Raw genomic sequence first — 26940 nt, 5'->3', positions numbered from 1 at the left:
GGCCCGTTTGTCAGCAGCTTTTGTCCTCAGCCAGAGCGGGGCGCCGAGCCACAGCCACGGACAGTCCAGGTCTAAGCCATCACCGTGGCCGGCAGCCGTGGTCAGGGCAGGGGCAGGCTGGTGGGGCAGAGGGGCTGGGCCGCTTCCCACTGGGAGCATGTGTGTGTGTCTGCACGCGTGCACACACACCTGCCCCTCCTCTGGGCCTCCGCGGTTCCTCTAGTTTCTGCCCCCCTCCCCTCTGTCTCTCCTCGCCACCCCTATACCTCTCCCTCCCTCCCCATCCCTCCCTCCTTCCCTCCCCGCCACCTCACTCCCACTCTTCTCCCTTCTTCTATCTCGGCCTCATGAAGGCTCCAGGGAAAGGACGGGCCTGTGTCAAGTGGCCGCAGTGATTCTGAGCTTCCAAGAATACACTGAAGCTACTTCAGGTCACGCTGGCTCGTTCCTCACCACCTCCCATCGGGGTTGCTGGATTACAGAGGTTTTTTGCATGCACGTGTGTGAGATGAAGCAAAAAGCAGCCAGGAATCCCATGCTTTGCAAAATTACTGAAGCAGTTTGGGAATAAGCCCCCAGACGACCGGCTGTGGGAATCCTCCCGGGCTGTCCCTGCTGCAGGGAGGCGGCCTCAGAGAGCACGTGCTGGCCCAGGAGAAGGGAGGCCACGCCTCTGTCCCCGAGACCGGCCTCCCCAGCCTCAGCCACCAGGTTGTGGGCTGGCACCTGGTCCGGTGTCCACCACTGCCCGCGGGTCCATACCGGCCGTCCATACAGCCTCTACTGGAGGCTGCAAACTCTGCCTCGGTGTCCTTGAACTTCAGAGCTTGTGGGAGAATCACGGGGGAAACGTCCACAAGGCAGGTTCCAGGGCCATATCCTTCCAGACGGGAATCAGGAGGTGGGGAGGGTCCCAGAATCTGGGTTTTGAACCAGAACGCCTGTCTGTAAAGAGGAAACTGCACAGGCGATACCAGCCCCTCCAGGGCCCCAGCCTGCCTCCCCTGCTCCGGCTGGTCTCCGCCGCTCCGGCCCGTCTCCCCTGCTTCCTTCCAGGTGGCCCCTTGAACCAAGTGGCCTATTTTAACGGCATGTTCACCATCGATCCGAATGCTGCGGGGCCTCTTCCCCAAGGTTTGCGATGGACCTGAGCCACTGATGGGCCAGTCGGAGACAAGGGCTCCGGTTTTCTCACCCAGCCTGCGTGGTGGCCTTAGCCACGGGAGGCGCGGCTGGGAAGCTGTGCAGAGACCCCAGGGAGTGTTTCAGCCCCCTTGTGGAAACGCAGAATCTGTCCCTTCCCACAGCTTTGAAAGATGCTGTCTCCACCTTACAGACCACAGGCATGGAGTTTCAGTCCACCCTCCACACAGGCACAGATGTCTTTAAAATACCAGCTGGACTTGACCTAAAAAAACCTGTTTCTGCGGCTCCTCGAAGTTCACCTCAGGGTGAACCAAGGAGCAGCTTCCGGGTCTGGCTCCACCCGGTCCTCAACGCCCGCTTCCCCTTCAGTGTGCTCTGCGGCGACAACATAGCTGCCGTTCCTTTGGCGCCGAGGCGGGTGTCGGGCCCCCTGCCAGGGATGCCTCCCATGCCTTCTCCACCAGGTAACCCTGCTCACCTGCCAAGACCCCACTCTGGAGTCGCCTGCTCCCCGAGTCCTTCCCTGACCCCTGCCCACGCCCTGATGCCCGCCCTCTGATGGTGGAGATGCGGGCCGCCCCCCAAGCGGTGCCTTCTTGTCTCTGCCCGCTCCCGTGGTGCTGAAGGGCCCTTCCCCATCGGGGTGAGCTTCCCAAGGGAGGGCACAGCACCCTAGTCACCACATAGCTCTGGTTCCCCTCCAGGGCCTGGCACCCAGCAGGTGCCCAGTTGACGTCTGAGCAACTGAATGGGCGCTGCATTTGAAGTGTCATGTTAGGAATCACCAGAGAGAACAGAGGTCCTCAGACACCTGGTGGTGGCGGGACGGTCTTACGAGGTTCTGGAGGAACTGGACAAGGTTAGGCCTGGGTCCAGTTCCGTGCTCCCTGCAGAGAGGGCATCAGAAACCCTGCTGGGCTGGGGGGGGTGGGGGCACCCATGTCTGGGGTTCTGCAGCACAGAATCACACTGAAGCTTTTGCGGGTCCCCTGCTGGCCTTTGCTCATAAGCTCATAGAGCCTGGATAGGTTCATTCCCCCAAATCTGCACTTGGCTTTTGGGGATCCCGTGGCTCCATCAAGCATACAGGGTCTTAGAAACAGCCGCAGCTGCCAGGGAAAATCTGCCATGGGATGTACCTGGCAGGGCCGCTGAGGAGCCAGGAGTGTCGGCCTGCACTTCCCATGGGTGGGTTCTCCGAAGGGGGCCCGGTGCCCAGGGCTGTCGGAGCCATGGCTGGCTCCTGAGAACCCAGGACCTGAGCCCTCCTGGCCCAAGTGACCCAGGGCCTGAGGCCCAGATGGCACCCAGGAAGCCTGAGGCAAGCACACCCAGCAGCCCTCCCCAGGTCTTCCCATGGAGGACCGGCCCAGACAGCGTCGGACTCCAGGACTCAGCTTTCCTCAGTGCTACCCTGTGGGGCTGTCAGGCGGAACAGCCACTGAAGATGCAGAAACTCCAGAAAGACAGGCAGGAAGGATTCCCAGGTCTTCATGCTTCAAAGCGCCAAGCAGGGCTGCTCACTCTTTCCCGCCCCTGCTTGAACCACTTTATTGCACACCCTTCCCCACCCCTAGGCTTGCGGGGTAGTCGGCTCTGGTGAAGGGAAAGGGAGGCACCCTGCAAGGGAAAGACTAGACATGCACAAATCTGAATGCCCCGCCCTGGCACCATCCAGCTTCTAGGCAAAAAGAGGGGATGTGCAAAACGGCCCATAGGACTGCTCTCACCTGACATTTAGGACCTGCTGAACAGTAGTAGGGGGTACGTGGAAAAGAATAGGCACTTGGATGGACGTTTAGAGATTAAAAAACCAAACAGACCCTCCCTGCCAGTGCTAGGCCCTTACACAGCTCCCCAAGTGACAGGAAGCCGGAAAAGAGAGAGACCCCAGCAGGAGGCCAGCCTCCCTGGGCTCCTCCCTGAAACCAGGCTCCCGTTCAGGGAAAGGCAATGAGCTGCCCTGCCTCCATCTCCTAGTCCTTCTCCTCACAGATCGCCGAGCACACGAAGCCTACAGCCCTCCCTGATCCCCAGGCACAGGCAGACTAGAGCCCTCCTTGATCCCCGGGCACACGCAGCCTAGAACCCTCCCTGCCTCCCAAAACAGCCCAGTGACAGCCACCCAGAAAAGGGTCCTGTTTATTTCATTTCTGAAAGCTGCAGGCCTTGACTTCCTCGGGGCTCCGGCCTATGGGCCTGTGCTAATTGGCACAACTACTGCTGACGCCGCTGGCTGTGAACCCCCAAATCTGGTGGTGCCCCAGAGGGGGGGGAAGGTCCCCGAGACACGGGCCCCGGTCTTGACCACCCCGTTCCTCAGCTTTAGGCTCAGTCTGACCGGAGGGAACGGGAAATCGGGCGGTCATGCCTGAGACCTCGACGGGAGACGGGAGAGGTCTGTTTGTTCAGCATGAAACGCCAGAAGGGGAAGATGGGGATGGAGCCGTGTGGCCCGGCACCCTGGGGAGCCCCTGCAAGGCCCTGTCTTCTGTTCCCTGAGGGGTGAAGCCCTGCACACCAGGGTGGGGGGAGCCTCGGCCCCCACGCTGCACAGCGAGGAAGACAGAGGGGCTTTCCGGGCCCGGAAGGGGCACAGGTCAGCCCGGGATCCGGCCGGTGCTCCTGGCCACGCTGTGCTGCCCCCCAGAAAGGCAGCGGAAGGTAATGCTGGCGACCCCCGGCTGTCAGCCAGGAGGGAGGTAGGCTGGTGAGGTGGACCCGGCACCGTCCTGTTGGGTCCCCAGTGCAGGCAGCGGGGCAGTGCTTGAACGACCGTAATGCTTCAGGATGCTGCGGGCACATCCCCAAGCTCAGATGTCAGGAGCCAGTGGGACCCTGCTTAGCCTGTAAAGAAAGGCCCCGGTTAGCATCTCCTGCCCAGGTGGAGAAGCCAGAAGACCCCACCCGGGGCCCCGAACCGTCAGCTTTCAGAGGTAGCGGGCCGGTCAGGCCCTCCCCTCTCCTTGGAGCACCTGTGTCTCCTGACAAGAACTCTGTTCTCATCCCTGGCTACACCTTAGAATCATCGGGAAAGCTTATGAAAATCCCCAACTCCAAGCAGCAGCCAGAAGGCCAAGACCCAGGCATCTGTTCCTTTTAAAAGCTCCCCTGGGAACTCCAGTGTGGCGACAGGTTAAGAGGAAGGGAAACGGAATTCAGATGGTTTCTTTAGGCTCTTTGGTTATAGCTCTGAATCAGGAAGTAAAAATCCACTAAAATAAAAATGTGAGCTCTCTGTAAACAGACTACATATCACAGCAAGAAAAATTTATGTCGGCACTAAAATTAGAACTTCCTGCCCCTAAGGGGTAGTCACTGAAGTGACTTAGCAGCAGCAGCAGCAGCCCCTAAGGGCTGTTTCGGAAAATCTTTCTAAGAAGCTGTCAAATCCTCTCCCTGCGGGTATTTAGGAGGATGGGCTCTTCTCTTGCCGGAATGTGACATGGGATGCCCCCTCAACCCAACGGCCCTCTGAAACTCTAGGAGCAGCCGTGAGCTCTGCTCCCAGCTTCCCTACCTCCTGGCGCTGGTTTTGGCAGCCAGGCCTGACGTGACCTCAGGGAACACCTACCATTTAGTGAATCCCGGCTCTGCACCCTTCCCTCCCAGCACAGTGCGTCTCTCATCCGGTTTAATCCCTTCATTAGGACCAGGAGGTGGAACCTCTGTGCATGTGGCCAAGCTCAGAGCCAGAGAAACTTGCCGGGGTCGCGCCGTGGGTGAGGAGCAGGCAGGGTCACACTCGGTAGGAATCTCTGCAGACTCTTTGGTTCCCAGATGGGGAAGTGACAGCCATAAGGGTGACGGGGAAGACGCGGGAGGTGCGTGCGTGCACATGTGAGTGTGTATATGTGTAAACGGGACCACCCCTGCTTCTGAGACTGTGTCCTTCCTTCTCTTTGGTGTTCAAACGCACCTTCGAAAGTAAGACTTCTAGATGGCAAGGCTTTTTTCCCTTCCAATGGTGCTTACTTGGTAATATGAGAAGCCGGTCACTCTCTTATTCTCCAGCTTTCTTTTGTGAATTTTACACAAAATCCAAAGGCTGAGCCCTGCTGCATCTGCCAGCATCCTCCCGACTTCCACCCTCCCCCAGCCCAGGAGTGGACTCCCGTCCGACGATGACGCAGAGCCTCTAACATGGGGCCTGCAGGCTGGTCCAGTTCTCCCAGCTCTGCTCTGCGTTTCCTGGGCCATCGCCACTCTGAGGATGGTCGTATGGTTAAAGGAGCTGGTCTAGGCGTCAGGCAGAGGCCACGTTCATGCAGAGCTGGACACGGCCGCAAATCTGCATACCTCCCAGCCTTCATCCCTCACCGGCCTGAGGCCCAACCACATCTTCCAGACCACAGTGAAAGCCTCCATCTGGTCAGCACACCCACTAACCTGGGGGCAAGGTCAAAGCCCTGGACAATGGACCCCTGTCATCACACCTGCCTGGGCAGGCACGGGGCCTGTGCTCCTGGGGCAAGGAGAGCTTGAGCACCAGGCCTCCCAACACCCTGCACAGCGGGGACTCCTCACCCTTCAATGATGCGATTGTTGTCCTGGAGGTCAGATGCCAGCACTTTCATCTCCCCGTAGAGCTCTTGCATGCTGTTCAAGGCCAAGTAAGAGAGGTAGTGATGGCTAAGGACCAAGGCAAGCCTCCACCTGGACCTTTTCTGGGAACCCCTCTTCCCCCATAGCCCTACCGAGCCTCACTCCCGCCTCCCGGGCCTGGCAAGGGGCAAAGCCCCTAACACACATACACACATGCTCACACGCACACACCCCCTCTCTGACACTTACTGGAGAACTAGGTCCTTCAGCGCAGAGCTGGGATAAGGAGCTGTCGGGGGTGGGGAGGCCTGAGCCCCCTGTGTTCTCTCCTGTAGGAGCTGGTGAGATAGTCGGTCAAGGATCTGAAAGAGCCACACTTTAGTCAGAAGGGATGAGCCAGCTCAGGTGCTGGGCACAGTGGAGGTATGGGGAGGCGTAAGAAATGCATAACAAAATTATCCCCAGCCCACATCCCTGGAGTGTGAGGACTTTCCCACAAGCCCCTCCTTCTTATCCTGGGACACGGGGTGCAGACTGTCAGGCTCCCCTCTGTGTCTGACCTGTACCTGTCAGGACACGGTTGAGTCAGAAGATGCAGAGAAGGGGTGGGGGCAGCCCAGCACCATCTCTGAAAGAATGTGTCCTGTACTGGGGAGGAGCCGTGTGGGCCTCACTCCTTGAAGAACAGCCCCTCTCTGTCCCTGCTGGCAAAGCAAGTGGCCTCTCAGAGTTGCCTGAGTTGGTCTTTCTGAGCAGAACAGATCAGAAGACCAAGGAGTGTTCAGGTCACCTCCCTCGGGGAGCCTCCCAGGTTTCATGGGGCCCAGATGTCCCAGGGTTTGGGAGCCTCTGCCCTGTTAGTGAGCACCCTTGTTCTGAGAATGCTGGGCACTGCCTTCTATCCTGGCGGGTCAGAGACCCTCCACACCACACCAGAGTGCTTGGACGTGGTCAAGGACGGCTCTGCCCTGAGGCAGGGGAATGGCCCGGATGCCTCCCAGGGGTCCAACTGGTGCGGCCCTCCTTGGCACGGCTAGGGCCCCGAAGCACCCACCTTGCTGAGGCTCTCCTGAGCTCCCTGGGCTTCCGTGTTACAGGCGGCCACGGAGCAGCCCACCAGGCGCAGGTGGTTCCTGGTCTCGTGCACCAGCCTGGGGAGAGCAGAGAGACCTCAGGCCCGGCCTGTCGCCAGCCTGCACAGACTCGGAGAGGCTTCCCGGGCAGAGGCTGGGGCAGCAGGTGCCCGGCGCTGGCCGCCCGCTCTGCCCTTGCCCTTCCAGGTGCCCTCAGCCCACACCTGTCCCAGGTAAGGGTGCTGACAAGGGTCCTGGCAGAATCAGCACCATGGGGGTTAGTAAGCAAGGGCCTGGGGCACTCAAACTGGGGACTGCTGACACCCCCATTTCCAGAGCAGTGTATTTTATCATATGTGAAACAGATCGCCAGTCCAGGTTCGATGCATGAGGCAGGACGCTCAGGGCCAGTGCACTGGGATGACCCAGAGGGATGGGATAGGGAGGGAGGTGGGTTCAGGATGGGGAACAGATGGACACCCGTGGCTGATTCATGGCAGTGTATGGCAAAAACCACCACGATATTGGAAAGTAATTAGCCTCCAATTAAAATAAATAAATCAATTAAAAAAAAACTTTTAAGAATCCTCTTCTCTCTCTAAGCAGAGGGAGTGAGCAAGGACACTGCCCCACAACACTAAAAGGATGCCAGCTCCCGCAGGCTTCCACCACTGCTCGACTCTCAGCCCTGGGACCCGTCAGAATCACTGAGGTGCGTTCAAACATCGACGGCCAAGCCCTACTCCAGACCATTAGGTCAGAATCGGGGGTGGCCTCCAGCAGGGGAGGCAGAAGCTGTCTTCTAAGGTGAGTCTCCTCTCCATCCTCAGAACCCGCAGCTCCTGGGAAGCGGCCCTCTCGTCCCAGGGAGGGGCTTGTCCGAGGGGCAGAAACCAAACATTCCCACAGCGGACAGCGTGGAGGGGGCTCCACATGGGGGCCCGCCTGCCCCTGCTTCCCAGGCCACATGTCCTCATCTCAGTCCCCAGAGAGGGGGCTTCTGAACACAACCACCCGGGATGACAGAGAGACTCTAGATTTTAGACGCGGTCATCCCCACATGCTAGTCCTGGGTGTGCTATTTACTAGTGGTGTGGTATTAAGGAAGCAGCTGTTCTGTGAGCCTCAGTTTCCTCATCTGTGAAATGGGGTGATAGTATCCACCGCAGAGCGCAGACCTTGTGAGATTAAACGGGTTAACACAGCAATCACCCAGCAGACGGCCTGGTCCACTCAGGGCCACAGAACCACCTTTCCTTGTTGTTGCTTCTGTTCCTCTAGTACCACCTCCCTCTCAGCTGGGGCTCTGCAAAGCCCAGGGCCGTCTGAGGCCGGGAAGGGCCAGGCCTGGAGGGCCCTGGGGACTGAGCTCAGAAGGCAGGGACAGTGTTACCTCATTCGCTTGCCATGTGTGACCAGGGATGCCTGGTACTTCTGCACACATTCCTCCTGGAACACCTGCAGGAGCCTTTTGGCTAAATGACTAAAATTCACCCTGAAAAGACAGAAACCGAGGCACAGAGATGAGCAGCCAGACCCACTGGTGCACAAGCCTAGACTCCCGGGGCCTCCAGCGCCAAGTGTCCAGCCCCTTGGTCTAGAGCAGGGCCACCTCCCCAAAGGAGGGGAGGGTGCTCGCTCATATGCATGGTGATGGTCAGAGCGGCCAGCACACAGCACACCTCAGCAGAGGGATGTGCGAGAAGGATCAGGGGTCTCGGGAAACACACACACACTCGAGCTCAGCCCCCAGAGGGAAGGAGAGATGGTCGTGTGTGTGTGTGTGTGTGTGTGTGTGTAGTCAGGGGTGCGGGCATGGAACTGGCAGAGTGAGTCCTCAAATAAGTATGAAGTCAGGGAGGCTTCCTGGAAGAAGAGAGTGTCCAGGGGACAGAGAAGCAGAGGGACATCCAAAGGAGAGCCTGGGCTAGAGCAGAAAGAGTCCAGAGCAAAAAGCGGCGCGTGGTTAATCAGCGAGGGCAACAGGGAAGGACAGCATTCACACAATCGTGTTCATCCCAGGAGCCAGTCCAGTCCCATCAAGACTGCTGCTGAGAAACGCCCCCCTCCAGCCCCAGAGTTAGTGCCCCCCAGCTTTCCTCCTGCCCACTTGGGGCCTGGGGCCAGGGCCCTTTACCGCCTCGTGTCTGGCACAGAGACTCCCTGTCCCCTGGCGACACCCACCCTCCGCTCACCCGCCTGCCGGGGCACAGGCCACTCACTTATCCAGCTTGTGAATCTGCTCCTCGTTGTAGCCCAGCCCTGAAGGAGACAGACAGGGCCGAGGTCACCCATGCGATCGGTCAGCAGAGCAGAACAGCACAAGGGCCAGGCGAGCTGCAGGGGTGAAGGCAGCAGCCTGGGCCCTGCCCCACGCTCCCAGCCTCGTGGAGCCAGAAGGACAGGCGCAGGGAGACTAGCACCCAAGACCCTGCATTATGAGCAGGTGGAGGCCCACGCAGGCCAGGCAAGCCCACGCATCGGGGGTGGCGGGACGGGCGCCCAGGGACCGCTCCAGGTGGGCACCGGCGGATGAGATGGGCCTTGAAGGATGTGTAGTCAGCCCTGACCCCTCATCCAGTCCCCCTCCCAGCAAGGCAGATGCTAACAGCTGGTGGACTCCATCCCTGAATATTCAGGCTGCAGACAGCTGGGCTCTGCAGCAAGGGGTCTCCTAAGCCAGGCCACCACATTTGACCTTCCCTTCTCAGCCCAGCGCTGTTGCCAGCAGGGCTGAGCTTCTCACTGCCTTGGCTGCAGCCTAATGCTCCCTGCAGTGGGGAGGTGCTGCCCTCTCCTGGACTCCAGGAGAACGGCCTCTGGTTAGTGGCAGAGGCATGAGGTGATAAGGCGGCTCCTGCAGCTGGGGGTCTCTTGCTGCGCACCCCCTCACTCCCCTGACAGCGGAATCGCCTCCCTCCCTGGCCTCTTTGCCCTGGGCCCTGCGCTCAGCTGACTGTGAGGTCCAGGCAGTCTGGGACAAGACCCGGCCCTGCCTCCCTCCTGTTAATCATAGCAGGGCGCTGTAGGCAATTGATTTTTGCCTTATTCGTCGCTTGTAACACACAGATGGCAGTGAAGGTAAAGTGAGAAAGTGCCCTGAAAATGACAGGGCAGTTTCCACAATGCCATTTTTCCCCAGGTGTTGGCAGTGAAGTGTTACTTGTCCTGGTTCCTTATACACTCTAATAAAGGACTCTTACAGACTGATACAAGTGCAATTCTTTTTGAGGCTGTAAAATGGGCTGGCTCAAAGCAGCTGGATCCAGGTTGCTTGGGCTACTTAACTCTCCCGTGTCTCAGTTTCCTTATCTATAAAATAGGGAGGTTAACAGTGTCTTATGATTTTTATGAGCACCACATAATTTTAAAAAATATATGCACTGTCCATAGAACAGTGCCCAGCACATGGGAGGTGCTCAGAAGTGTAGTGGTCACAGGATGACGGAATTCCAGTGATGCAGGCAGAGAAACCTCCGGAGGGCTCCTAACATTACAGCAAATGTGGTCAGTGGGTGTCAGGCCAGGCTTCTTGAGCCCGTGGCCCCCTGGCCTCAGGGAACAGGGCAGTCCTGGTTTTCCCATCTCCAGAGCTGTACTCCCTCCAGGGTCAGACCCAGAGGCAGGACCGAGGCTCCCAAGGAGAGATGATCACCTTTCAGAAACTGCATGTCCAACACGGCGGCCGTGTGGCTGCTTCGAACTTGAAGTGTGGCCAGTGCAGCTAATATGATGGAGAACCTGAAGTTTTGTTTTAACTTAATGAATTTGATTAAATTTAAAAACTAAAGCAGCGTGCAACATTTTTTCCCTATCAAACACAGCTTTATTGTTTTGGTAAAAGTACAGGTAATTCTGTTAAAGAAATTAGCTTCTGAATAGAGATGCCCAGTAAGTGTAAAATACATGTGGGACTGCAAAGACTTAGCGCGGAATAAGACAGTAAAATATCTCTTTAATAACTGTTTCCATTGATTACATGCTGAAATGACAATTTGAATATACTGGGTGAAATAAAATATGTTATTAAAGTAAATTTCACCTGTTTCTACTTTTTGCATTTTCGCTACTAGTGAACTTAAAATTACAGATATGCCTGGCATTATATTTCTATGGGACAGGACTTTTTAGACAAACCTAGGGGTGGAAGAGCGGAGAAGGCAATGGCAAGCCACTCCAGTACTCTTGCCTAGAAAATCCCATGGATGGAGGAGCCTGGTAGGCTGCAGTCCATGGGGTCGCTACAAGTCAGACAGGACTGAGCGACTACACTTTCACTTTTCACTTTCACAATTGGAGAAAGAAATGGCAACCCACTCCAGTGTTCTTGCCTGGAGAATCCCAAGGACGGGGGAGCCTGGTAGGCTGCCGTCTATGGGGTCGCACAGAGTCGGACACGACTGAAGCGACTTAGCAGTAACAGCAGGGGTGGAAGAGAGCTTTGCAGTCAAGCCTGAGCCCTCAAATGCCGATTTCCTGCACATGAGGAAATGCTAGGGGCACGTGGGTGAGAGGGTCAGTTTCTGGAGTGTGTTACCTCCCTAATCCCACGAGGCAGCTGGGGCCTGCCCAGGCTCCGCCTCCTGCACCAGTGACGATAACTGGTATTTCTCCCCATCCTCCCCTTTCTGGAAAGCTTGACGACTTTAGTGAGCCAGAGACACACGGACAGGGAAGCACTTCTGAAACCGTAAGTGCTCTGTGAGGATGAGGGGTCTTGGTCAGGCCGCCTCTCCTGTAGCACCCAGGTCTCTGCGGAGCCCCCAGGCGGCAACGGGCACAGGAAAGACTCAGGCCCCTCAGTGGTCTGCAGGGAGCCCCCCACCCCTCCCAACCCCCATTCCCCAAGCCAGTTGCACCACCCGATGCTGCTGTGGCATTAGGAACAGCCAGCTAACCGCAGGGAAGGAGGGACGGGAGAGGAGGGTATTTGCCCTCCCCGCGGCTCACCTGGCCTCATTCTGGATTTCTTGAACTGTTTGTAGGTGAGGTACATCTTGTCCAAACAACACTGAATCTGCTGGATGCTGTGGGCAGGAGACAGAAGAATCGAACCGCACGGGTCAAGGGTGAGGGAGGCAGGGGATGGCTGTGGGAGAAGGGGGCTGTCTCCCTGCAGAAGGAGCCTTGTTTTGGGGGACCACAGTTCTGGGGGCCAGTCTGGGAGTGGGGTGACTCTTCTGTTTCTAAGTTTGTTTGAGGAATCTTCTGCTTAGCTAGTCATTTCTCATTCCTGTCTTTATTCTCTCTCTCTCTCTTAAACACACACACACACACACACACACGCACATGCGCGCACAGAAGACAGGCAGGACACGCGGCAGGAAGGTGGCCTTTGCTGCCCAACAGGGCTTGAGAAGAGGTTCTGGGAAGGAGCCCTGGGCCCTGGAACAGGAGAGGTGGTGGCATCTGCGTGCTGGAGCCCAGCAGGAACTTCTCTCCCCTGGCAAGAGCGAAAGTCGTGCTTTCTGCACACGGAGAAGGAACTTAAATAAAGAAGCAACAACCCTTGTTTGAAACGAGGATGAATCCAGGTCCTCGGTCCTGCCTGTGGACGGGGAGTTCAGGTGATGACCTCTCTACCCTCTCAGCCTGGGCTTTAAGGTCGTTACTGTTTCTTCCTTTCCTTTTTCAGGATACACCCTGTTTGAGATGCTAGGGTGTGTGAGGGCAGTTCTTCTCCACCCCCGGCCTGTCTGGCTTCACTTCCTCCCTGCAGCTCCCCCCAGAACCCCATCTCTGCTATTTCTGGAGAGCCCATGCTTGTTCACAGGACCCTGTGGACCCCAGGATCCTCCCCAACCTGGCATCTGGAGTGGACAAGATTCTAGGTCCAGTCTTTAACCAAAAGGCTGGAGCCAGAAGTGTTTCAAATTCAGAACCACCCTCTGATTTGAGAAAGGTGGGTCAGCACACATATACTGTATCGTGGACCCCCCTGGGGGGGTCTAGGGCAGCACCGCATCATCACACACCTTCAATCTTCAGGACCATAAGGACAGTCACTTAAGTGGGATAAAGAAAGACCAGGAAGAGCAGTGTCAGTTTAGGGCAGGTTCTGCAGCTAAGACAGTGAAGAATCAGCTCCGAGGTGTTCAGAGCTTTCTGAATTCAGAATTGGGGACCTGGGCGTGTGGATCTGTGCAGACACTGACGGTGGTGGGGCTGGAGGAGCGGGCCACGCCCTGGTCAAAGCCCAGGAGGTAGGCAGGGGCTCCGCACACAGGCCGTGGGGGAACGGGTGATGGGGAATTTCCTGTTTGTCTGAACGGAGACTGGGGATTCAGTGGGGTACAACCCTGGTGTTGGCCAAGCACACAGGCTCTGGAGGCAGGCAGACCCGACCTGGGGCCCTGTGTCTATCCTTTGTCATTTCTTGGCTGTGGATCGGGGCAGACAAAGCCCCCTCATCTATAAAAGGAGCGCAAGAGGAGTAGTGTCAGTACTGATCTGAAGATGACACGAGATGACAGAAGCAGGAGGGCCCAGTCCAGGGTCTGACCAGAGCGAGGGCTCCGCAGAGGCGGGAACGCGATGTTTCCTCTGTGAGAACTACTGCACCTCTGAGGCTCGTAATTCACTAACTCCCAGCTGGGACAGGACCCCAGATCCTTGCTGCCTCTGGCCAGTCTCATGGGAGGGCCTTGGACAGGCCTGGGTTCCCCGCCCCGGCCCGCAGACCCCTGCACCCTCACCAAGAGGAGAGGGGAGGCGAGCTGACTCCCAACGGGGCCACGGGCCCTGCGCGGCCTCCGCCCTTGCCCCGCCTCCAGCCCGCCAAGAAGAAAACCCCACAGACCTCGTGTCCTCATGTACCGGGTCCCGGTCCTTCATCAGCTCAGAGCGCAGGTTGCTCAGGGTCTTCTGAGTTTCCGTGATATTGTGGGAGCATCTGGAGAGGACCTCAGCCAACTGGGGGACATGAAGGCAGACCCCGCGGGGTCCTCAGCGAGGCTCGGATGGGAGCCTGGCCAGACCCCTGCTCTCAGCTCTGCTCCTGGCCGCCCATCAGCCCAGCGTCACTCACATTCCGCAGCCTGGACCTCAGCTCTGTGGTCCTCTGCAGTTCCTGGAGCTCAGGCACCCCAGCCACGCCGCTAAACCTCGAGGGAAGGGTGAAAACAGACGTAAGGAACGGGCTCAGTGGCAAAGAATCCGCCTGCCAAGCCGGAGACGCGGGTTCGCTCCCTGGGTCAGGAAGTTCCCCTGGAGAAGGACATGGAACCCACTCCAGTGCTCTCACCTGGGAAATCCTAGGCACAGAGGAGCCTGGTGGCTGCGGTCCACGGGGTCACAAAGAGTCAGACACATGTTAGTGACTCAGCAACAGTGAAGGGACACAACCACCAGACGCCAAGTGCGACCTCAGGTTGGATCCTGGTTTGGGGTGAAACCAGCCAGAAAAGAACACTTGGGGGGTAACTAGGGAAATCTGAATATGGACGCGCCCTGCAGATGAAATGACCTGGAGGGTCATAAGCTGAGAAAAGCAGGTTATAAAATAGCAGGCACAGGGAAGTGCCATGTTGGTTAACACAGGTAACAGAAAACCGTTGAGAGGGATATATGCAGACATTATGTCTCTTCAGTGGCAGGATATAGCATTTTAATTTCATTTTTGCTGGTCTGTATTTTCTAACTTAGTACAATTAGCATACCATAATATGCTGTTTCTATACCGTAATAATTAGGGAAGGAGAACCCTGTGTGGAGAACCCTGTGTGTTTTAGCGTGGTAATGGGGGGCGGGGGTGGGGAGGAAGGATTGGAGAGGATCAGGCAGGAATGGGTGGGGGCTCCCTGAAGGCAGCACAGGTCTGCTCCCCACCACACCTGCAGTGCCTGAGACAGTGCTCGCACAAGCAGGCACCCCACACAGACTGCCGAATGGATTATTCAGCACAGGGGTGGATTTCAGGGTATGGGATACTTGTGCAGAAGAGGATGAGGCTGCCCAGCCCAGCTAGACAAGGAGTCGGGAGGGGCAGGTCAGAGTCCTAGCCCTGGCTGCCACACCCGTCTGCAGGGTCTGGGTAATCACTTAATCTTTCTAAGCCTCAGGCTCTTCACCCATACAATGGGGTCAGAAACCTCCTTCCTGCTCCCAGAAAAGGTGACTGTGGGATCAAAGAACACATTCACACAAACGCAGGTGGGGAAGCCCTGGGAGTCCCCATATCAGTCAGTCCTGGGGCCTGACCAGGGCCTGCGGACCGGAGGGGGGCTTCGGGACAAAGGCCAGGCGTCTGTCCAGGGGTGTGGCAAGGCTCCAGTTCGGCGGGACGGCCCCTTTGTGCCACGTGCCTGGGCTCTTCCTACATGCGATTCAGTCACGATACTATTTTGGGTTCTCTGTGGGAGGCAGCTAGTGTCATCAGACCTCAGGAGAGCCTGCTGGCCTGAGGAAGTCCCGCAAAAAACAGGACTGGGAAGCTCTGCGCGTGGGAGGCCCTGAGGTCAGTCAGTCCTCTCAGTTTGAAAAGGAGGAAACAGGGGCCCAGGTAGAGAAGGCACCAGCTGGCAGGGGCCAGCTGAGGGTCAGTGATGAGCCTGGGCTAGCGCCCTCCTTCCCGGGAGGCCAAAACAGGCCCCAGAGCAGGCACTCGCCTGGCCCTGAACTCTCCAAGCCTACCACGCTTCAGGGGAGACCCTGGAGCCCAACTGGGAGAAACCATGCCAGCAGACCCTGCGACTCCAGCCCTGGGGCTACCTGGGCCCCGCACTCTCAGCCCAGGGAAGGCAGGCAAACACCCAAATGCTCTCTCTGCACATTTTCTTCCCACTCCAGAACCTATGGTAAATCCTTACTGGTCATTTTACTGGGCCCTGGGGCTGCACGCACTCTCCCCTCCCCTCTGTCCCTGTCAGTTCCACAGCAGGACATCTTCCACTACCACCGCGGCCTCGGCAAACCTCCCAGCACCTCCCCACCCTTCCAGTCACGGCCCCCTTCTCTCTCCCTGCACAGGGCCTTCAGCTATTCACTCACACTCTGGCCTTAAAAAGTCTCACTTCTTCCAGGAAGACCTCCCTGGTTTCTTCTACCCATCTCTAGTCTCCCTTCACCCAACCGTCCGGCCACGTGCCCGTGCCAGGGAAGGGCTGTCTCCTCCAGGTTAGTGGGGGCTCTCTGCAGGCCTGGGGCCACATCACCCCTGGAGGCCTGCTCTGTGCCCGAACAGAGACCTGCTCAGAGGAGCTTCATCAGAGCACGCCAGCCAACCCCACTCTCTGCAGCCCTTTGTCTCTGCCACCATCGGGCGGGGGCTCGGCTGTGCAGGGGACTCATCTGGAGACCCCCGCCTCCCCCTCCATGCACAGCCACCGCCCTGTCTGTCCACTGTCAGAGCTGCTGCCACCCGGCACCAGGAGGAAGGCAGGTCTGCAGTGCCGACCTGCTTCTGGGGAACTCCTAGGACTTCCCGAGGACAGAGGCTGCGGGTTGATGGGCAGGGGGGCCAGGCCTGTCTGGCACAGCCTCTGCTCTCTGTCACCGCCCGTCACCAGCAAAGGCTCCAGCCGCCCTCGGGTTCCCCGGGCCGCAGGGCCCCTCTCCCAGCTGCACTGCAGTGAGGGCATTTGCTCAGGAGCGCTGGCCACTGGACTCTTCCTGCGGCTCGTTTCCTCCAGCTTGGTTTCCTCCTCCCCAGTCTCACCCTTTTCCCAATTCATCACCCCGAACTGGCCCAAGTCAGAGGGTGGAGGGTGTGCAGCTCCCAGGACGGGCAGGGAGTCCTCGGAGGTGAGGACACGGAGGCCCAGGGAAGGCAGGAGGAGGATGCTGGGGATGAGCCTGCCTGCACCTCCATCCGCAGGTCCAGGAGCCCTGTGTGGGTGTGGGCGCTTCTCCCAGAGCCCTGCCCCAGGGCCCTGGGCAGCTGAGGGTCTCACTCTTCAGAGAGCGGACGGGGAGGACAGAGGCCCCTTCTCCTGGAGGCAGGGGGGCTGCCTCGGAGCCTGGGGGGCAGGGTCCCCACAGGCCCACCCCCTGGAGGGACTGGAAGGTTGGGGAGGTGAGTGTGCCAGCTGGCGGGGGGGGGGCGTGCCCTCTCCGCAAGCCTGGCAGGGAGGTTGGCAGCTCTGGACGGGAGGCGGCGAAGGGCACTGTGGAAACCCCGGGGGAGGAGCAGACAGACAGGAGGGGCCGGCCCCGTGCCTGCTGCGGCCCCGTCCAGGGCAGGACACCCACCTCTCAGTGCCGAGGCTGCTGCTGAGGAAGAGGAGCGCCATCCTAGTGACCTCCAGCGTCCGCCTGCACGTGGCCTGGAGCATCTCCCTGCCGAAGGGAGCCAGGTCAGAGCCGCCTCCTTCCCGGAACCGAGGGCCAAGCCCCATGGCGGTGCCGAAGGGGGTCTGGGTTGCCTCTTCTGCCCGCCCACCTGGCCCTCAGGGCACTCACACAAACCAGTGCAGCCCCCGAACCATCAGCTCCTGCCCCCCCAGCAGAGTCCGTGCCAGCCGCAGGGCCTGGTAGCCAGCACCCAAGATGCCCTGAAACACACAGCGGGCAGGGTGACGTTCTGCACCCCGACCCCTGCAGGAACCCTCCTCCCTGCCAGCTGGGGGCCACCCTCTCACCTTAGCTGTGCTGTAATCTGCCTGCAGGTCCACTTTGGGGACAAACTTGGGAACGTCCAGAGCGGCTGCGGATGAAGACTCGGGTCAGAGAGGGACGGCCGTCTGGCCCTGGGTGAGGTCTGAGCGCATCTTCCCCAGCCCCAGCTCACACTTGGCCTGCACCTCCTATCGTTGCCTCCAGCTTCCCAGCTTGCCTAGAGCCCCACCTCCTAAGCCTTCAATGCCCTGAATGTGCTTCTTTATGGCTTCCCTGGTGGCTCAGCTGGTAAAGAATCTGCCCACAATGCAGGAGACCTGGGTTCGACCCCTGGGTTGGGAAGATTCTCTGGAGAAGGGAAGGGCTACCCACTCCAGTATTCTGGCCTGGAGAATCCAAAGATTGTATAGTCCATGGGGTTGCAAAGAATTGGAGATGATTGAATGGCTGTGCACAGGCCCAGTGCTATTTTACAACTGCGGTCCCTCACTGCCCCCTTGTGCCCACTTTGGAGAATGACAGCCAAGGCAGCCGCAAAGAGACTCAAGCCACTCCTCCCCGTCCGCGGGGTCGCAGTCCCACAGGACTGAGCGAACTGGGGCTTCCCTGCTGGGAAAGAATCCGCCTGCAATGCAGGAGACCCCGATTCACTCCCTGGGTGGGGAAGATCCCCTGGAGAAGGGAATGGCAACACAGCCCAGTACTCTTGCCTGGAGAACTCCATGGACAGAGGAGCCTGGCGGGCTACAGTCCACAGGGTCCCGAAGAGTGGGACACGACTGACTGACTAACACTCCTCACACTCGGGGGTTTTAAGGTGAATTCCCCTCCCAGCTTTGGGTACCCTGAGGAGGAGGATGAAATTGGCATCATTCAACTGAGGAGTGATTTTTTGCTAGAACTTGCAGAACAGAGCTCTGGGCCCCTGACCGCCCGTCCTTCTCTCCAGCAGCTTGGGCCCCTGCTTCCTCCAGCACAAACTCAGAGGCTTCCTTCCCATCAGGCACGGAATGCGGACAGCAGGTGAAATCCAGCCCTCCCTGTTTCCCTTGGAGTTTTTATCACAGATCTCTGGATGCCATGACGCAGGTTGGTCAAGTCACCGGCCTGAGTCCCATGGCATTTCAGAGGCCTATATGGAATTAGAACCCAGAGATGCCTCCACACCCCGGGGGCCCAGAGACATACCCACAAAGCAAATGAATCAATATCCTGGATTATAAGCCTCTGGCCCTTGGAAGAGAAAGTGAGGAGGAGAAAAAGTCCAGCCTGGTGGCCCTACTCACGGTCCCTGAAGGCCAGCCCCTTGGGGGGCTCGTTGGTCGTACTGAACAGGGTCAGAGGGCTGCTTGCTGTGGTGTGGGCGATGTGCTGAGCAGAGAGGCTGGGCTCGAGGACACACAGGTGACCCTCAAAGAGGTACTCCTGGTGCTGGGGGGCCACGCGGGTCTGCTCGTACACGGCCTCCAGGAAGATGGCTATCCTAGAAAACCAGGAACAGAGGCAGGAGAGGAGGAGGCGAGGGGGTATCAACAGGCAGGAATCAGCATCAGGGTGGCCCACACCGCAGCTAAGGCTTGGGCTCCGCTTTTCAGAGGGAGGGACTGGGTGATTTTCTCTCCAGGGTTGGGAGACAGAGGGTGGAGGTGGTGTCCTGTAGCGGATGGAGACAAAGTCTGGTGTCCAGCTTCTGCTTTCACGCCCCCTCCTGCCATGCTCGTTCCCTAGGGTCACCCAGGACTAGGACTTACCTAGTCCCCCAGAAAGCTCCAGAAATAAAGGGTTCTACGAGCAATCCATTGGGGAGTGCACTGGCGCTGAGCATGTGCGTACACACACATACACACACACCCCCTCAGGAGGTTTCCAATAAACATCAGCTTTGTAAAGGTTGCTGAATCTCTCAAGTTCCCAGCAAGGAACACTGGTTAACTTTATGCAACTAGTACTTTCACAACCGGAGGTTGGACCCAGAAGCTTCCCTATCTAAGCGCCCCACAGAGCCGGGCAGGACAGGCCCCTTGGCCTGGGGCGGGGGCTGGGGGTGAGGGGTGGGGGCTGCGGGGTGGGTGGGGGGCAGGATGGGGAGGCAGGGCCCCGTGCTTGCGCCTGCTCACGTGTTGTGTGCGTGGACGTAGACCCGGTGCAGGACGGCCTGGGGCAGGGAGAACACGTGGATGACAGCTCGCTGCAGGATGTCGCTGGTCTCTGCGAAGAACTGGTCGAAGCCCCAGCACTTGGCCTGCTCCGCCTCCAGGATGTTGGCCAGGATGGGCACCAGCTGGCTCTGCAGACCCCTGCCCCCCAGGACACGGGGACAGTCAGGAGCTGGGGGCCCAGACTTAACCTTCTGAAGGAGGCAATGGGGGCATCGGGTGAGAAAGCCCTGGAGAGCCAGGACCCAGGGGGTGCGGCAGGGTGAGGTTGGGAGGAAAAGCCAGAAGGGTCTTCCAGCTCCAGGGGGAGACACTGGGGCCGGGAAGGGAGGGGGGAACCCAAGCCAGCGGGGCCTCCCACTGGGCCAGGCCTCTGCCGAGAGGAGAACCCAAGGCCAGGCTGGGGTCCATGTCCCACTTCCTGCGGGCTCTCACTCACATGGACAGCTGGCAGGTGATAGGCAGGGTGTAGCTCCACTCCAGGGGCCCGTTCTCCCGCCTCTGGGTTCCCGCAATGGCCCCGGCTGGCTTCTCCGTGGTGATGCGGTACCTGGGGGCGTGGGTAGGACCAGGTCACCAGGACCCCCCGCCCTGCCCATCCCGCTTCCCAGGGAGGACAGACTCGGCCTGGAGACTTGCTGTCTCCTCTGTCTGTTTCCTCTGCCCCTCACCGCTCATCCGCACCCGCCCGCCTCCCCCACATGCCTGTGCTGTGCTTGATCCCAGTCACCTCCCCTGCACCCCACAGTCCACCCTCCCCTCTGAAGTCCAGCTACCCTGCTAGCCCCCATCAAAGGCGGGCTCCTTCCCCTTTCCCTAACTTAACACAGGCCCCACTAGGCTTGACCCCTGAGGTGAAGGAGCACCGACCTTCCTGCAAATCCACCTTAAACTTCTTTTCTCTGTTGGTGCCCTCAGTGGGAGCAGCCACGGTCCCTAGCCTCTGGATGAGACAGCAGGAAACCCCGAGGGAACTGGGATCAGGAGGCTAGATTCTTGCCCCCACCCCCGCCCCGTCCTTTGCCCTGGCAGGCTTTGTGACCTTGGGCAGATTGCTTTGGGAACTTCGGCTGAGACGTGGTCAGCCCAAACGGGGTTGGGGTGGGGCTCAAGGGAAGCACTGGACTGGGATGTGGTCTCCCATCAGCCAGGGACAAGGCTTGGCTTCTTGTCTGATGGACCGACATCCAAGCACCTAAAGGGATTTTGTGTGCACTCCAGGCCCTCTGGGCCCACCGTCAGAGGCTGAATGGGGGACCCAGCAGGGACCAGCGGCATGCCCAGGCTCGCCCCCTGCCCCGTGGGTCCCCATGGGTTCACATGGGTCGCCGTACATGATCTCCTTGTTGCGCCGGGGCCCGCCAAATGGGACGAAGGGCAGGCTGCCGGTGGCTGCGTGGTACAGAGTCACCCCGATGCTCCAAAGGTCCACGGTCACCCCAAAAGCTTTCTGCTGGGGCTTGCGAAGCACTGCTCGCTCGTACATGTCAGGGTGCTGCCGCCGGGGAACCAGAGAGCAATCAGGGAGGGGGAGGGGGCAAGGGCCTGAGCACCCCTGGCCCCCTGCCCACCCCCCACCCCCATTCAGACTGCCTTTTCCCACCTCCGGGAGGAAACAGAACCGTTGGAATACATCTCCTGGGTCATCTCCAAAGTGAGTGTGTCACAGGCTTATCAGCCTCTGCTCTGGGGAAAGTGGTGAGCAGCAGGGCTCCATCCTCCATGAGGATCTGATCAAGGGCTTGATTGAACAAGGGAGGCCTGGCCCGGAGCCTGGCAGGGGACCTGGGCAGGGGGTCTATGCAGGGGACCTGGGCAGGGGGTCTATGCAGGGGGCCTAGCAGGGGGTCTATGCAGGGAACCTGGGCAGGGGTTCTATGCAGGGGGCCTGGCAGGGGGTCTATGCAGGGGACCTGGGCAGTGGGTCTGGGTAGGGAGTCTGGGCAGAGGGCCTGGCAGGGGATCTGGGCAGGCCTCAGCACTGACTTTTGGCCTTGGAGAAGAGAATGAATTATTCTGGGGTTAGGGTTAGGGGTGAGGGATGACCCTGCTGGACCCAGGGGGATTGGATGGGGCCCCCAGAGGGGCGCCGAGAGTCCCAGGGCACGGGCTGGCACCCCCTCCACTCACCAGGTACTCCTCGGTGCCGTAGACCGAGACGAACTTCTCGTCGTCGTCCAGCTCGCGGGCGGCCCCAAAGTCGGTCAGCTTGTAGATGCTCTGGCCTTCCTCGCCTAGCAGGCGCATGATGTTCCCGGGCTTGATGTCGCGGTGTACGATGCCGTTCTCCCGCAGGTGGTTCATGCCGGCCGCTGCCACAGACGCAGGCTGCTAGCGGCTCCAGCTGGGCCGGCCCAGCGGCGGGGCCCAGCCCGGGGAAGGACCGACATGGACAGAGGATGACACCCAGGGTCCCCAGGGGCCTCGGGAACAGCAGGAGGAGAGAGATGGACATGGGGCAAGGGACAGGGGTCTCGAGGACGTGGAGTGTCGGGGTTGCCTGCGGTTCCCTGGAAACCCGAGGGGGATGGTGGCTCTGGTTCCCAGAGGAGGGCACTCAGATACTCCCCATCCTTTTTTTTTTTAATTGTAATAAACTATACCTAACAAAATTTACATTTTAACCATTTTTAAGTGTATGCATCAGTGGCATTAAATACATTGACATGGCTTTGCAACATCACCGCGCGTCTCCAGACCTCTGTCAGTGTCCCAGACAGGAATTCCACCCATTAAGCACTCACTCTCCACACCCTTACCCTCAGCCCCTGGCAATCACATTCTACTCAGTGCCGCTATGGACTAAATTTCTCTAGGTTCCTCATATAAAAAGGATCCTACAGTAGTTGTCCTTGGGTAGCTGGCTTTTTTCACTCAGCACAATGTCTTCCAGGTTCATCCAAGTGTCCGAATTTCCTTCTTTTTTAAGGCTAACTAGTTAATCTGTCACTTGCATGTTGCACACTTTGTTTATCCATTCATCTGTCTGACGTGTGGATTATTTTTGCCCTTTGGCTATTGCTATTCATTATAGCCAAAAGGCAAGAACAATAGCCAAGAGGAGATGGTGAGGGACAGGAAGGCAGTGCATGGGGTCACTGACAGTCAGACCTGACTGGGCCACTGAACAGGAACAGCATTATGAATCGTGCTGTCATGAACAACGGTGTACAACCCGTCTTCAAGTGTATTCTGGAACTGGAGTTTTAAACTGTTGATCTTCAGGAAACAGACCCTTGGGTTCTGTCCGTTCACTAGCGTCTGTCCCAGGTCTGTGCGCGGGGCGCCCCTTAGGTGCCAGTGTTCCAGAAACGACACACCCCCTGGGACTCTGCCTGCCGCTGAGGGTGGGGTCTGGGGCTGGCCTGGGGTGGGGAGGGGACACCCGGGGCATCAGGGAGGGGCTCACCCACGCAGCGCAGCACCACCAGGAACTCGTCCTCAGGCAGCCCGAAAGCGTTCTCAGGGCTCTCCAGCACGCTCAGCAGGCTCCCGCTGGAGCAGTACTCCATGACCAGCACCTTCTGCTGGCCAGCCCCCTGTGGGAGAGGGACAGGGTCCTGGGGAGGGTACTTCTCCCCTTCCCCAAGCTGCGGTGGCTCGGCCACGGGCCCAGAGCCCCCCGTTTTATAGGTTTACACTTCTAGCTGGCCTTCCCTCCTCTGACCTCAAACTGAGCCCAAGGCCACCTTTTCCAGGAAGCCTTCCTTGATTAGGCCCCACTCAGCAGCCTGGTCTTCCTGGGCAGTGCCCCCAGCCCCTTGGCAGCCTTTCCTTCTCTGCGGGTGACCCACTGATGAGCGTGTGCCAAGTCTCTATTGCTCCGTGACCTGACTGGGTCAAAGACAAGACCATGCTTCTCTGACCGAGCACCGGACCCACCGTCTCCTCCACCGCGAAGAGCTTGATGATGTTCTGATGGTTCAGCTTCCGCAGGACCTCAAATTCCCTCACCTGCACCTCGCGGGGCCGCAGGTAGCTCGCCGTGTTGAAGACCTTCACAGCAACCAGCTCCCCGGATTTCTGCCGTGGCGGGTAATTGAAGTGGCACCCTTGCCCCGGGGCACACACCCCCTCTCCGAGTTTCCGTTCAGACTCAGAAGAGCTAACCCCAGGGACGAGCCAGGGTAGCCTGGTTGGGGATGGTGGCTCCCACCCTCAGCTCCTTTCCCTCCCCAGGGGGGTCCACGGCCAGGCCTGCCCGCAGCACTGGGAGATGACAGGACCCTGGTACACCTGATACCCGGCAGGCCACGGTTTGTTGTTACTGCTGTTGTTGCTATTGGCAGTAACTGTGGTGGCAGCTAACTCTGCCCGGTGTTAGCAGCACCGTCCTGTCTGGCTTCAGCTCTTAAGTCCAAGATAGTGCAGTGCATCTCATGTATCCAGTACAGCCCTCAATTCGATAAAGGCAGGATAAATCCAAACAGGTCCCGCTGCCTCCCTGCTGTTCCTAGATTTGCCGCCAGCTCCCCTGGATGTTGGCTCGCATCTTCGTCCTTCTCTCTCCAGCCCCAAAGCGTGCCCATTGGGCATCACCCCAGAAGCCTTATTCAGACCCCCACACCCCTGCCCTGCCTCAGACAGTGCAGATCAGAGGAGTCTGCCCAGACACGCCCCAACCCCGATGCCCACTGGGGACCAGCTTCCCGGGTGCGCGGGGCGGGGTGGGCTCCTACCTTGTTGCGGGCCTTGTACACACTGGCTGTGGCCCCCTGCCCCAGCAGGTCATCCGTGTGCCACAGGTAGTTGACGGTGCTCTGCATCTCCCGCTTCTGGCCGGCCGGCCACCTTCTGCCCTAAAGAGCACACTGGTGTCCAGGGCGGCACCTGACCCGGGATGGACACTGGGGACCAGGCGGGGAGCTGTGCCTGACGGCTGAGGGGCTCCACACAGTCACTCCGGAGGCCAGGGGGCAGGGGCAGAAGTGGAAAGCACAGGAAGATTAAGTAACTTCCCCCAAAAGAAACCCCACCAGCAGGCCCTCTGCACACAGCCGGGCCCCGCCCCCAGCAGGGCTTTCTCCCCTCCCGACTCCTTGTCGACGTCCCTGTCATCCCTGCCTGGGGCAGGCCACTCTGCAGGGACAAGCCTGTTTCTCTGCCACCTCTCCTCGGCACTGGGAGTTCTGGGTTTTGGCATCCAGGCCTGGGATTGTCCCAGGAAGCAGAAAGTGCTTGAAGGAAGGGCTCCAGGTCAGACAGCGTCACCCACATCACCGCAAATCTCCAGGATTGCAACACAAGCTGGGGCCTTCCCCAGCGCTCCCGGGGCCACTGCTTCCTGCTACTGTCAGCCAGCAGGCCGGCCTGGCCAGGTCAGTGCTGCTCGGGGAGGTGTGTGTGAGTGAGCACGTGTGCACAGGTGTGTGTCTGTGTGTGTGAGTGAGCATGCATGCATGGGTGTGTGTGTGTGTGAGCATATGTGCACGAGTGTTTTTGTCTGAGCATGTATGCGTGGGTGTGTGTGTGTGGGCATGTGTGTACAGGTGTATGTGTGTGTGAGCATGTGTGCACAGGTGTGTGTGTGAGCATATATGCGTGGGTGTGTGTGTGTGAGCATTATGCACGGGTGTGTGTGTGTGTGAGTGAGCATATATGTGCGTGCGTGTGTGTGAGCATATATGTGCGGGGGTGTGTGTGTGTGTGTGTGTATGTGTCGAGGGGTGGGGGAGGCAGGAGACCATCACATCCAGCAGCTCCGGCGTCCTCGGGAGGATCTGAAACCCCTCCGTGGCTCTGTTCCCCATATTTGCCCCACGCCCTTCTCCCCAAAGGCCAGTTCCTCTCAAGCAATTGACTGCAGGGAGAACAGCCTCGGGGGTCCCACTCGGGGCCGCTCTGAAGAGCGGGGCCAGGGCTGGTCTTCCTGTGATGACCGGGAGAGCACGAGAGGGGTCCCACCCCTAGACACTCTCAGATGAGCCGGACTGGCCCGGGCTGCTTCCTGTTCTACCGTCTCAAAGGTGGTCAACCCTAGGGGCACCATGCCTGGAATCCCAAGGCTTCTTAGCTTTGAGCCTTCTCTCTGTAAACTTTTTTTTTTAATGGGAATCTTAAGAAGGTCAATCCCTTGAGCCAGAGGCTGCATGGAGAGATCAGGGATCAATTCCAGTTTCAGAAAACGGATTGGTGTTTGCGTTTTATAGAAGCTGCTGAGGGGATGAGTCTCTCTGAAGACGAGGTAATAGCTGAGCAGAAATGAGCTGGTGAGGTTTTCCTCTCCGAGGCTGTGGAGGAATCAGCTCGCAGGCCTGGGGCTGAGAAACCAGGTAGAATATCCTGAAATCAAGGCCAAAGGTCCAGCCAGGGGAGGCTTCAGCTCCTCCAGAGTCATCCCCAGGGCTGGTGCTGGGGCCTCGCACAGCTGTAGGTGCGAGGGAAGGGCAGCTAGCGTAGAGGGCAAGTCCCACAGGGCGGGTGTGCCCTGGGCTTTCTCCTGGTCCCGCCAGGGCTGTGCCCAGGAGCCGACAGCAGCACATCTGGTCAGGCAACTGGTGCCCAGAAGGGCGGTGGTGGGATGGTGGCAGGATGAATGAGGGTGGTGGGCGGCGGAGTCACGAACCAGCTGCCCCTCCCCCTCCATCTCCAGGCGCTACAGCGGCCAGAGGCACTCACCCTGTGCCCTGCGCAGCCCCGATCAGGCAGAGACTCTCCCCGGCAAGAGTGTGCTATGCTTTCTGTCTGTGGCCAGTCCAGGAGCTGAGCTGCACCGGAAAGAGGAGGGCGGATGAGAGGCACCCCTGGGCGGTTCGATTCTCAGCCTCTATCAGAGGCCTCCCGGCCCCAGCCCTTTAACCCTTTCCTGTTTGTCACCCTCCCTCACAGAGCCGGGGGTTTCCAGCCTAGACCAATCCCCAGCTCCAGGAGACTGTCCTTGCCACTCCTAACCCCCCAGGGGCTTGGGCCAGCGAGCAGGACCCTAGGAGAGGTGAGAGTCAGCCCCAGAAGCGAGGCAGAAAAGGAAATTACGGAGGCCGCGCTGGAGGCTGGCGTCGGACACTGGTCTGAGCACCATAACAAACCCTCCCTGCCTCTCAAGGGCCTCGAAGCTGGCCTTTCATCTGAGATGGTGCACAGGGCACCTGGGGCGGGGGGCGGGCAGCAGCCTCAGAGAAATACGGGGAGGGGACAGGAGCCCGCAGAGCCGCCCCGGCCGGCCAGCACCCTGGCACTTCGCTGACTGCTGTCCTGCAGCTGCCTGGCTCCCAGACGCCCCCATTCAACCCTCCTCCCCGCAGCGTGGACGCTGCACACTCACCCCATCTCGGCTGTGGGACCGCGTGGCACCCCCAGACTTTCAGGGCTTGCTGTCCTGCACGGGCCGCATCCGTAGCATCCTGGCAGCCACAGGTCTCGGGTCTCAGAGACCTGAAGATGGGCGGCTGTGTGCTGCCCCAGGAACTCAGCCCTGGGCTCTCCGCTCTCTCCCACTTCCTGATTTCGTTCCTTCTCTCTCTTAAAGA

The 26940-nt window shown here is 59.1% G+C and overlaps 1 protein-coding gene across 6 annotated transcripts; it reads right to left on the bottom strand.

Annotated features, from left to right (window-relative positions):
* Positions 1-2636: 2636 nt before the first annotated feature.
* Positions 2637-26940, bottom strand: IKBKE (inhibitor of nuclear factor kappa B kinase subunit epsilon). Of its 6 annotated transcripts, none has more exons than XM_055419994.2 (22): positions 26736-26937; positions 26093-26181; positions 24154-24273; positions 23357-23497; positions 22884-23013; positions 21605-21786; positions 20809-20969; positions 19914-20024; positions 19436-19615; positions 18605-18801; positions 17342-17406; positions 17163-17254; positions 16953-17039; positions 13792-13861; positions 13564-13676; positions 11715-11791; positions 8987-9026; positions 8158-8259; positions 6746-6842; positions 5941-6053; positions 5674-5745; positions 2637-3993 (listed from the first exon to the last, which is right to left on the bottom strand). In XM_055419994.2, exons 3-22 carry the CDS (start codon positions 24238-24240, stop codon positions 3960-3962), a joined length of 2151 nt encoding a protein of 716 aa, XP_055275969.2. In that variant the 5' UTR covers positions 24241-24273; positions 26093-26181; positions 26736-26937; the 3' UTR covers positions 2637-3959. The 6 variants fall into 6 exon arrangements, with proteins under 6 accessions (XP_055275969.2, XP_055275970.2, XP_055275965.2 ...); XM_055419995.2 differs by having other exon boundaries at positions 13792-13867; positions 23429-23497; XM_055419990.2 differs by having other exon boundaries at positions 13792-13867; positions 26736-26934.

This window comes from Moschus berezovskii, chromosome 17, assembly GCF_049115385.1.
Source record: "Moschus berezovskii isolate FMDL1 chromosome 17, NW_MosBer_1.0, whole genome shotgun sequence".
Lineage (NCBI taxonomy): Eukaryota > Metazoa > Chordata > Mammalia > Artiodactyla > Moschidae > Moschus > Moschus berezovskii.
The sequence above is the reverse complement of the archived record's forward strand: the minus strand, read 5'-3'. Positions and strand labels throughout refer to the sequence as shown.